The following is a 12,414-nucleotide window of genomic DNA, read 5'->3' as shown; positions in this document are numbered from 1 at the left end:
AAATAAAATTAAATGGCCTCTGACACCGTCCACTTCTTTTCCTACTACCCCACCCTCCTCTCCTGGCTCCACTTGGCCCAACAGGCATCTGGCCTGAGTCCCGTTCTGAAGGCTCTGGCACCCTCCACTAGGGTGAGGTCACCAGGCTGTGGAGTTACACGCAGCTGGCTCAGGACTGTCACTAACTAGTCCTCAGTGATTTGGGGCAAGTTAACCTCTGTGGGCCTCCATTTCCTCCCCACAGGGGTTAGAGCGATGGCACGGTGTGCCAGCTGCTGAAATGTTCTTACATATCTCAGTGCCCTCCCAAGGGCACTTGTGCTCTAATAAGGGTCCCCTGAATACCCAAAGGCGATGAAGAGCCCAGCACTGCAGTGGCAGAATTCCAGGGAGCCAGCAGGGGAGTGCTGGGGACATGGAGTTGTCCCCACGTCTCTCTGACTCATCCAGACAAGGACAGAGTTCTCTGTTCTCCCCTCCACGGGATGTTAGAGCAGGGATCCCCCAGCCCCCAGGACGCCGACTGGTACGGATCCTCAACCTGTTAGGAACTGGGCCGCGCAGCAGGAGGTGAGCGGCGGGTGAACAAGCGAAGCTTCATGTACTGCCCCCCATCGCACCCCATGGCTCCCCATCCCTCGTATTACCACCTGAACCATCCCCCGCCCCTCCGCCCCATGTGCCCGTGGAAAAATTGTCTTCCACGAAAGCATCCCTGGTGCCAAAAATGTTGGAGGCTAACCATGGTCCAGGGAAAAAAGGCAGAGCTACTCCAAGGGACTTTCTAAAGAAATATATCAAAGCGTTTTGAAAAATGATTGAATGGTATTTCACTCAAACATTTCAAAAACTTTTAGGTGTTAAAAGCATCAGTGGAAGAAATGAGCTCTGAGGCCATGAAAGGACATGGAAGAATCTTAAATGCATATTGCTAAGTGAAAGAAGCCAGCCTGAAAAGGCTACGCACTGGATGAGTTCAACAATATGGTATTCTGGGAAAGGCAATTCTAGAGAAACAGTAAAAAAAAATGGTCAGTAGTTGCCAGGGTTAGGGAGGAGAGAGAGGGAGGAAGGCATAGGAAGAGCACAGGAGATTTTTCAGAGGGGTGAAGGTATTACGTATTATGCTATAATGGTGGATCATGACATGGTGCAACTGTCAAAATCCATAGAATGTACAACACAAAGGATGAACTTTAATTTCAACTATGGACTTCAGTTAATGCTTCAGTATTGTTTCATTAATTGTAACAAATGTACCACCCTAAAGACATAATAGGGGAAACCAGGGGAGGGGAATTATATGGTAACTTTCTGTACTATCAGCTCAATTTTCCTGTAAACCCAAAACTTCTAAAACTTAAAATCTATTAATTAAAAAAAAAAAAGAATCAGTGGTACAGGCCACTTCCAAATGGAATGGCTGCTCGACAGCTTTTTATGTAGGAAGGGAGTGCTGACTCCAGGAGAAATAGGTTAGGTCAAACCCCAATCTTGGCAGGAGAGCAGCTTCTCAAGGTATTATTTTGTGAAGAATCACCTTGGGATCTTCTTAAAATCCAGGGTCAGCAGGTCAAGGATGGTGCCTGAGCATCTGCATTTCTAGCAAGCTCCCAGACGAAGCCTGTGCTGCTGGTTCACAGCCAACACTTTGAGAATCAAGGTGGAAGCTCCCTCTCTGTCCTGCACTTTTTTCGGTTCATTTACTGCCAGCTCCTGCTCAGACACACATTATCTCTGTTTGTACCTGAATGAGTCCCTGAATTGTCGTCCGTGTCCTCACAAGTGGCCTGGAAACCGCCACAGTAAGAAAAATCGCCTCGTCTCCAAACACAACCCGGGCCGGAAACTGCTCCAGGAGCCAAACTCTGTAACTGAGCCCTAGGCTGCCTCCCAAGCTCGCCCTCTGCTGGTGGACAAGGGTCATTGTCTTCTAAACTTTCACCCAGCTTTCTTACCGCTCAAATGCTCTTTTTTTTTTCCTTCCAATTAATAAAGACAGAAGAGTTAGGTGACATGTTCCAGAGGTTTATTTCACTCTTCTAGATTTTGGAGAATTTTTCCACTCTATTTCTTAAAGTACATCCTTCAGAGGGGGTAGATAAATCATTGAACAGCACTTACTGACAACTTACGGCTCTGCGTGTTGTGTTAAAGTCCTCCCCTACCCTGACTTTGTTCCCATCCCTCCCAGGCGCTTTCCACAGTGGGGAGGTAAACTTTCGTTTACACTGCAAGATCAGAAGAGAGTAACAATTTCTTTTGATCCAGGGTTGAGATTGGTAGTGGAGGCAAGGTTGGTATCCTCCAGAGAGAGACATCAGAAGCAAAAGAACACTTTAAGGGGAGGATGGGGAGATAGGGAGAGACACACTACCGATCATACACTATCACTCATTCATGAAAACATTTCTTTGTTACCTACGATACACAAGACATGGGGTCAGGAGCTAAGCATTCCTAACGCCTACACACAAAGAGATCATAGCCCAATATGGGACATAACATAGTGGCTGATACTTACCAAGTGTTTCCATATGCCAAGCAATCTACTTACATTACCTTATTTGATTGTATTTAATCCTCACAGCAATTCTGTGATCATCCTCATTGAACAAATGAGAAAGTTGGGGGTGCAGAGAAGTAGAGTGACACTTTTAGTTAATGATAAAGTCAGGTAACTTAAAAAAACAATTTGCTATTTTCTCTCATAGGGGTCTGGGGGTTGATGGGCTCAGCTGGCTGGTTCTCACTTGAGGTCCTTTATTCAGTTGCAGTCAGATAGTTGGTAAGGCTGAGTAGACTTGTCTGGAGCAGGGGCTGGGATGTCTACAACTGCCAAGGTCTGGTCAGGCATCTCTGTCCACATGGCCTCTCTGTGTGGCTAGCTTGGGCTTCCCCTCAGCCTAGCAGTCAGAGTCATTGGACATCTTAGATGGCAGTTGACCAGGCAGGAACTGCAAAATTTCTTATGATCTTGCTTCTAAAAGCATGTGACTTTACAATAGCCAGGATATGGAAGCAACCTAAGTGTCCATCTACATATGAATAGATAAAAAAGATGTGGCACATATATACAATGGAATATTACTCAGCCATAAAAAGAAACGAAATTGAGCTATTTGTAGTGAGGTGGATGGACGTAGAGTCTGTCATACAGAGTGAAGTAAGTCGGAAAGAGAAAAACAAATACCGTATGCTAACACATATACATGGAATCTAAGAAAAAAAATGGTTCTGAAGAACCTAGGGGCAGGACAGGAATAAAGACGCAGACATAGAGAATGGACTTGAGGACACAGGGAGGGGGAAGGGTAAGCTGGGACGAAGTAAGAGAGTGGCATGGACTTATATAAAATAAATAGCTAGTGGGAAGCAGCCACATAGCACAGGGAGATCAGCTCGGTGCTTTGTGACCCCCTAGAGGGGTGGGAGAGGGAGGGTGGGAGGGAGATGCAAGAGGAAGGGGATATGGGGACATATGTATATGTATAGCTGATTTACTCTTGTTATACAGCAGAAACTAACACACCATTGTAAAGCAATTATACTCCAATAAAGGTGTTAAAAATAAATAAATAAATAAAAATTAAAAAATAAAAGCATGTGGCATCATTTCCACCATGTTCTGTTGGTCAGTTACAGTTCAGCTCAGATTCAAGGAGGTAAAGGAATGGGCTCTATGTCTCAATAGGGGGAAGAGCTTAAAGTACATGGAGGTAATGAATCAATGAAGACCATCTTGGAGACAAGTCACCACACCAGGATTTGACCCTCAGCAGCCTGACTCGAACCTTTGTGTGCTCAACCATTATGCTCTACTGACCACCACGTAGTCTAGACACAGCCACATTGTGCTCCTGGTGGCTCATGTAAGATACAGTGGTGGACAAAGAAGGCGGTGATTAGCTTGTCTCAGTAGGTCAGGCAGGGATCCCAGCAGGAAACACCCCCCCCCCACACACACACACACACACCCCTCCCCTTAGTGTGGAGGACAGATTGTGACCGCATTGGGTAGCATTCTATACAATCCCTGCATTACATGAGGTGACCTAAAAGTTGAGGACAAGAGACAGCTCTGAGGCAGCCTGTGGAAAGCCACTGACGTGGAAATAAGGAGCCGTGATGTCCTGTCCCAACTCTGCCACAATGTAGGTCTGGGCCCCTGAGAGGAAGCAGAAGTAAAGAACTAGGGATCCCAGGTCTTTCCAGAACCTCACTGAGTGGAGTTTCTGAGCATGTTGTGCCCCCTCCCCATCCCCAGATTGGAGACCCTCGCTTGGTGATCTGTATGGACTGCTCGGCAGACACCATGACCAACCGCCTTCTCCAGAGGAGCGGGAGCAGCCCGCGCGCGGACGACAGAACCGCCATCACCAAGCGCCTTGAGACCTACTACCGGGCCTCCATCCCCATGGTCGCCTACTATGAGACGAAAACACAGCTACATAAGGTGAGTCACCTCACAGCCCCCCAAAATGAATCAGCCACCCACTTTTTTTTCAAAAAAAGAGAAAAAAATAGGAAATTTTGGTTAAGGGATCTTGGAATTAGAACTGCATTTAGCTGCACAATTTGGGCCAAAATATGGGTCCCTTACTCTCTTCACTTTTGTATGTCATCATATGGACCATGAAAAGCTGGCCATACAATGTTTATAGATGCCATTATGGTTGCTGGAAACCCTATTTCCTATTTCCAAGAAAGAGGGAGAGAGGGAAGGAGGGAGGGAGGCGGGGAGAGAGGGAGAAGAGGGAGGGAGGGAGAGTGGAGGGAAGGAGAGGGAGGGAGGGAGGGAGGGGGAGGGGAGAGGGAGGGGGAGGGGAGAGGGAGGGAGGGAGAAGAGGGAGGGAGGGAGGGAGGGGGGAGGGAGGGAGAGGGAGGGGAGAGGGAGGGAGGGGGGGCAGGAAGGGAGGGAGGGAGGGAGGGAAGAAGGGAGGGAGGGAGGGAGGGAGGGAGGAAGTGAGGGAGGGAGGGAGGGAGGAAGGGAGGGAGGCTTGGATGAGGCATAAGTTCTGCCTCCCAGACCTCAGCTGCACAGGAGGATCCAGAAGGTCTCATCTAGATCTAAAATTCAACAACTTTGCATTTCTAGATTTTTGCCTAGTTCACAATTGGCCCTTGGCTGCCTCAGTTTCTTGCAATGACTAGTGTTATTGGGAGAAGCAGCATATGGGGCCAGGAGAGCAGATGAGGTGAAACAATGAGGAAATGGGTGGTGTCAACTCAATGATCACGAGCGCTAATCCATGCTGAGTCCCTGTTAAGTTCACAAATTTGGGACAACTACCCAATCCCCATTCATTCACTCATTGAATAACTATGTATCAAGCACCTCCTATGGACCATCCACTGCCCTGGTGGTTTGGATGCAGGTGATAAGATGCCGTTCTTGCCTGCTAGAGCCTTGGGTTTAGTAGGGGAGAGAGACACACCTGGGATCACAATATGGGGTCAAAGCGAGCACAGAGTGAGTTCCAAGGGCCCTTTAACCTGGTCTGAGGGGAGACAGAAGGCATTGAGGAAGGTCACCAGTGGACAACGAAGCTGAGCCCGAGGTGCGGGTGCCGTAAGGGGAGCAGAGCACCTCACACAGGAGGAGCTTGGCTGTGACACATAGTGCCAAGGAAACGAGGGACCAGAGGTGGAGGTGGAGAGGCACGCAAGGACCAGATCAAGATGAACCTATCATAGGAGCAAATAATTATCCTGAGGATGATGACGGGAACTACCAAAGGGGACAGACATAGTCAGCATTTCCATTTAGAAAGCTCCCTCCATCAGCCTTGTGGAGAATGGGTCCCAAGAAGGTCAGGCCAGGAGACCACTGGGAGGCTGGGGAGTAGCCAGGAACCAAAGCCTGAGGACCCGACGCAGAGCGGAGAGAGTGAACAGCTACTATCTGCTTTTCCCAGGAAGTTACAAGGAGACATCAGTCAATCAATAACAAACTTGTCTCGGAGACAGCTACATGATCCATTCCTTGGGGAAAACCATTGATAATGAATTCTTATCTTCTGAGCCTGTTAATGGTCCATTTTCCAGACTCCTACGCACTTAGCCCTGTGTCAAATCTGAAAGGTGCTCCATGATTTAACTCAGAGATGTCATGTATGTGACATGAGAGCTATCATCCCCGCCTTCTGCACCCACAGCAGACACTGCTACGGCATCGTGGCGCTTTCCTCAAGACCCAGACGTGGCCTCGTGATGTTAGCACAGCGCGCCAGGCAGCTCCTTCCAACTGCTAGGACTTGATGAGCAAGACGAATCCTATTTGCTGTACTTCATGCAACCTCTGGTTGCTACATAAAACAAAGACCTAGATCTTTAGAAAAAAGCAAACAAAAAGTGCACTATGTAAGAGCAGGGTCTTAAGAATTCAGGTGGCAGAGGCCTTTCCAGGACTGGTGATTTCCACCCTTCGTGCCGCCTAGAACACACATGGAAATTACCTTCCACTTTCAAGATTTGCAGAGGTGAGAAAAGTCCCTAAGTAATTCAGAGTCAGAAAAGCCCTTTTACCTCTCTCCTGCATTATTCCAACCTAAATTCTACACACTCACAAATGATTGGCATGTGCATGCGGGGCTAACCAAGTTCTCAAATAAAGCTGATTTCTGGAAACCTCCTTAGAAATTTAATATCTAAGTTAATGGGAAAGGGAGTTTCCCGTCCCACGCGGCTCATCTCTGCAGCTCCCCGCCCCCCGCATTTTGGAGATGCTGCTGGCTGTTGGGTCTGTGGTGAGGTAACATGTATGATCCACTTGGCAAATATTTAAAACCACTGCAGCCCTGACTCCAGAACAGCGTGGGCTCCAGCCCTCAGGACTCGCAGAGGGCCTGTCTGAAGAAGCTGCTTTGTCCCTGTCTCTGCCCCGGGACTGTCCTCACCCATGCAGCTGCAGAGATGAACAGCCTTCCTCCCCCACCTGGAGTAGAGACAGCACAGGGTGGCCTAGTGCTAGCCCAGGGGCCCAAGGAGGTGACAATGTTTTGCAGGTGCCCCATGGGGCTTGCCAGCAGCTCGGGCCACAGAGGGGGACTGGAGGAGAAGCAAGAGAGCAGCCCAGCTTGGTTTCCATTGGAGGTGAAAGTCTCTGTCCCTTTGTGTTCTCTGGCCTTCTGGGCTCCTGCCTGGTCTCTGAGCATCAGCTTAATTGCCTCCTGATTTGAAGTGACAGCCTGTGTCTTGTTCCCGCAATGCTCTTTGGATTCTTAGTACCCCTTGTCTTGTTGGTTATTGAGCCCAAGGCGGGGCTTCTCACTCTCCAGGTGGGCTCCTGGATCATTTAAGGAGTTTTCTTAAACTAGATGGGGGTGGTGAATGCACTTCAAGATGCAAGTGAGATGAATCAGTAGCTCAGTGAGATTTCTTTAGGAATTAGAGCTGCCCAGTGACCTAACCCAGAAACAGAGGACCCTCCAAAAGCACTTCCCTCAGACCTCAGTGTTGCCCAGTTATGCTTACGCTTGATCCATCCCCTGACACCTTTACTGCCTAATGATAATCAGCCCTTTGGGCTACCAACTAGCTGGAAAAGTGCAATGAAATTTCAAACAAAAGTAATAAAAAGGCAAAGCAGAACTTATATAGCCACCGCCTTATTCTTCGTCTTCATTATGCCATCATCATACAATAAAGTTAGAACTTCTTGTAACATAAACCAAGGGATAGAAGCATATGTGATCCAAATGGATCCCCTGGCCTTCCATTTTCCTCTCTCACAACACCAGCTTTGCACTGCATCTAAGAAAGAATTAGAACTTTTGTCCATATCACTCCATTCCTCCTTGCACTCAGGGCAGACGTCATTAGTCAGCTGTGGTACTACCTTCCTACCCAGTCTGGACGCTGCCTCAGAAGCTTTCTCAACACAGCAATACAGGTAGTCACACACAACTCACTAGAGTTGACCTGTAAGAGAAAGCTTTTTTCACCTTGAGGGAGAGAATTTATTATTGAAGAAATAATTGGAATGTGACATTTCGAAGTGAACAGCACAATAATTGTCTAGAGGTTGCCTGGTAGAGAGAATACTGGCCTGGGTATAAGAAAACCCAAGCCACAGTGGTGTGAATGAGCTTTGGGAACTCGGTGAGTCATTTTACAGCAGAATAAAATCCATGGACAGAATGGGATCTCCTGGAATACCCTAGGTCTGTCACTCCATGCTTCTCAGGGAAAACAAAAAAACAAACATGTATTTGTAATCATAAAAGTAACACATACTTGTTTTAGAAAATATAGAAAACTAGGTAGTCCCATCACTCAGAGGCAAACATTCTGGATTATTTCCTTCAAATATTTTGGCTATGAATTTTTAAAGCATGATGGTGACCACAGGTATATTCATGAGGTTGTAGGTAACAGGCACCAACCCTAAGTGGCCTAACCTGAAACACGGAGCTTACTTGTAAGGTTATGTGAACCGAGGCTGAAACGCAGCAGGTCCAGGAAGCCCATGGTACCAGGCTTCCCTAGGCTCCTCAAACCTGTCTTTCCCTCCTTCTCTCTCTCATCTTGATTTTTCTCTTTCTCTGGCCCAGAAGCTAGAATATGGCAAACGTGCAGCTTCCACGTTCATGTTACCACAACAGCTCCAAATTCCAGAGAGAAATATTCTGATTGGCCTTGTTTTGTTCCAATCCCTGATCCTATCAGCTATGGCCAAGCAGGCGGGGTCATGTGGGGCTTTTTTCACCTGTTATGGCTGTTTTATTGAGTGCACAGCACATGTGGAGACACAGCAATAAACAAGGCAAAGTCCCTCACTGAAAAGAGAAGAGCAGTAGACAAGAAAATAAAATAATTGCTAATAGGATTAGCTCTATGAATAAGACAAAACAGAGTGACTTGTTAGGGATGGGGACTTTAGACAGGTGTTTGGAAAGTCTCTAAGGAGGTAGCATTTGAATGAAGACCTGACTCATAAAAACATGGTTGCATGGTTGCCTGGAACTCTTCCCTGAAAACTGAGGGGAGAACAAGGAATTTCCAGAAGAGAAGATCTTGTGAACTGGGAGAAATTACAGAAATAGCTTCCTCAAATGGCATGTACAGAAGTGTATAGATTGATATTTAAAACCTCTCCTTTTGCTAAGGATAAAAGTAACAACTTCTTTTTAAAAAGAAACTAGAAAATTTAAGAGTATAAAGATAAAAATTATCCAGAATTCTTCGACCCAAAGATAACCATTAATGAACATTTTGATATATTTTCTTACATTTGTGTTTCTTCATTTTTTAAAAAATAAATTTATTTTATTTATTTATTTTTGGCTGCTTTGTTTCTTTGTTGCCTTGCAAGCTGTGCGTGGCTTTCCTTAGTTACGGTGAGCAGGGGCTGCTCTTCGTTGCTGTGCGCGGGCTTCTCATGGCAGTGGATTCTCTTGTTGCGGAGCATGGGCTCTAGGCGCGCGGGCTTCAGTAGTTGTGGCACACGGGCTCATAGTTGTGGTTCGTGGGCTCTAGAGCGCAGGCTCAGTAGTTGTGGTGCACAGGCTTAGTTGCTCCGTGGCATATGGGATCTTCCCGAACCAGGGCTCGAACTGGTGTCCCCTGCATTGGCAGGTGGATTCTTAACCACTGCGCCACCAGGGAGGTCCTCTTGATTTTTTAATATACTTTTTGCATAGTATCATAAGCCCAGAAATAACCCCAGGCCATAGAGGAAGTGGTCCTGGTAACAGATGATATCCATCCCTTGGTTATTTATTAGTCTTAATCAATTTAAAACATAAAAAGAGAGGCCAATGACTCATTAAACATGCATTCAACAGATGCAAAAAATCCAGTTCCTTGGCAACTTGGCTTTTGTAAAGGAGAAAATAAGCTATTCGTTCAACAGTTCTTCTGCTGCAGTGTCCCAACTTCATAAATAGCTTAGCCATTTTTAGTTAAGTCCCAAAATACAGCTGTACCCATTTATTGTTCTGGGTAGTCATCCAACCTGGCAGGAGACTTCCTGTGAATGGAGGGATAAAGAATGAGAAATGTAGTTGCTGCAACTTCCATGAAAGGAGTGGAAGCAGAAAGCAGCATTGAATCAAATTTTACCCCCCGGATGCAAAATCCACTTGATAGCCCTTAGCCAAGTGCATTCCTAAGATAGGAGTCTAGCACAAGGCAAGGAAAAACCCAGATTACTTTTATACCTTGAATTCTCTGTACTCAAATTCTTCTTTCAGTTGGCTAAAATAACTCTTGACCTAATTTTTAGTTCAATCTCTCCACGAATACCTGAGAATGTCACTGTGGTGGTTTGTTACACAAATAACCATTTCACTGTATATAAAATTTAGGTCACAATATTTCTCTATGGCAAGTCAGTAAACGTTGCCCCATTGTTTTGAAGCATTTAGTGTGCTGGAAGAAAGGCAAACACAGATCTGGAAGTATACTTTTTTCAACTAGTAGTATCTTTAAAGAAAAAAATTTAATGTTTTTCCATGTAATTTAAAACTGGAGTCCAGATATAGGTCTGCTTTTCACTGATTTTCAATGGCATGACAGTTTTTTTAAACTCAGGAACATTTGATGTATTTTTTACGTACCCCTGTTCCTTGTTTTTCTCAAGAACACATAACTCTCTTCCTTCTACCCCAGTGCCATCTAATGGAAATTAAATGTGAGCTGTATGTGTAATTTTAAATTTTCTAGTAGCCACAGTATAACGTTAGTTTCAGGTGTACAACATAGTGATTTGAAATTCAAATACATTACAAAATGATCACCATAATGAATCTAGTAACCATCTGTCCCCTTACCAAGTTACTACAGTATTGTTGACCGTATTCCTTAGGCTGTATATCACATCCCCATGACTTATCTATTTTATAACTGGAATTGTGTACCTCTTAATCTCCTTCACCAATTTGGGCCAACCTCCCGAACCCCCCTTCCCCTCCCTTCTGACAACCACCCATTTTCTCTCTATCAGTCTGTTTTTATTTTGTTTTGTTTGTTTGTTTTGTTTCTTAGATTCCATGTATAAATGAGATCATGCGGTATTTGTCTTTCTCTGTCTTATTTCACTTAGTAGAATATGCTCTAGATCCATCTATGTTGTCGCAGATGGCAAGAGTTCATTCTTTTTATGGCTGAGTAGTATTCCATTGTGTTTATGTACCACATCTTCTTTATCCATTCATCTACTGGTGGATGTTAAGGTTGCTTCCATATCTTGGCTATTGTGAATAATGATGCATATATGTTTTCAAATTAGTGTTTTTGTTTTCTTCGGGTAAATACCCAGAAGTGGAATTGTTGGATCATGTGGCAGTTCTGTTTTTAATTTTTTGAGGAACATCCATATTGTTTTCCACAGTGTGTGCAGCGATTTACATCCCCACCAACAGTGCACAAGCGTTCCCTTTTCCACACCCTCGTCAACACTTGTTATTTGTGGTCTTTTTGATGATAGCCATTCTGACAGGTGTGAGGTGACATCTCACTGTGGTTTTGATTTACATTTCCCTGATGATCAGTGACATTGAGCATCTTTTCATGTATCTGTTGGCCAACTGTATGTCTTTTTTGGAAAAATGTCTATTCAGGGCCTAAGCAGAGGGTTTTTTTTTTAGCCCATTAATTTTCACTTCCCTTTCTCTCCTTGTTGCCCTGAGAAGAGTTCTTCAACATGTAGAAAAACTTTGGGATTCCCTGGATGCCTGGCCTCTTCAATCAATGCCCCACCTCAGCTGAGTTTACTTCTCAGTTTTGAGTCTGAAGCTTTCCCTAATTCAATCGGGACCTGCCCTGGTTGAGTGCTACTAGCAACCTGGATTTGGAGAAAACTCTCCCTCCTGCCCGCTGGCCCAGGAGAAAGGAAGGTACATGAAGGAGAGAGTGATCTAGAGGAGCCCTGAGGTTCTGTCCTCCCGCTTGACAAATGAGGCATAAATCTTCCATCTGTCTCTGAGAGACTTAAGAAACCCATTCCTTATGAGTCTGTTTGAAATACTCTTCTCTCCACCCTGCTCCCTTCCTGATTGTCAGGCCTTCACTAGATCCCCGCAAAGAGCTTTTGATTCGGTACAGTATTCGTTGCACCCCTGTGGTCCTGCTGAACTGAGTTGTGCTCACTGCAGCCTTGTTTCCTCCCAGGACAGCAGGCAGAAGAGAACGCCAGACTTCCGTTCTCTTCTGTACACATTCCTGATTGTCTTCCTCTGTGGTTGCTCTCATCACATGGCGGGTTTAGGTTTTGCTTTTACCCAGCTAAGGCCAGTCCCTTCATTGGGCTCCACCCTAACTCAGAACCTCTGCAGTAGTCACTGCCACGGATTCTACCAGCAGAGAACTGGTGCTGTTCCATCTAAGGTCCTTGATAGAGTCCGCAGACATTTATGGGGCATCTCCAACGTCCAAATGCTGGGTGGTTAGTGCTGGGTATTCAGAGAAAAA

At 45.7% G+C, this 12,414-nt stretch overlaps 1 protein-coding gene across 4 annotated transcripts in view; it reads left to right on the top strand.

Moving 5' to 3' along the window:
- The window catches only part of AK5 (adenylate kinase 5), a 240,104-nt gene that overhangs the window by 215,019 nt on the left and 12,671 nt on the right, over positions 1 to 12,414 (top strand). For all 4 annotated transcript variants that reach the window (XM_059075353.2, XM_067044561.1, XM_067044548.1 and 1 more), the window contains exon 13: positions 4,268 to 4,456. In XM_059075353.2, coding sequence (XP_058931336.1) covers positions 4,268 to 4,456 — 189 coding nt within the window. The remainder of the gene's footprint in view (positions 1 to 4,267; positions 4,457 to 12,414) is intronic.

Source organism: Kogia breviceps, chromosome 1, assembly GCF_026419965.1.
Source record: "Kogia breviceps isolate mKogBre1 chromosome 1, mKogBre1 haplotype 1, whole genome shotgun sequence".
Lineage (NCBI taxonomy): Eukaryota > Metazoa > Chordata > Mammalia > Artiodactyla > Physeteridae > Kogia > Kogia breviceps.
This window is presented reverse-complemented; position numbering and strand designations above follow the sequence as displayed.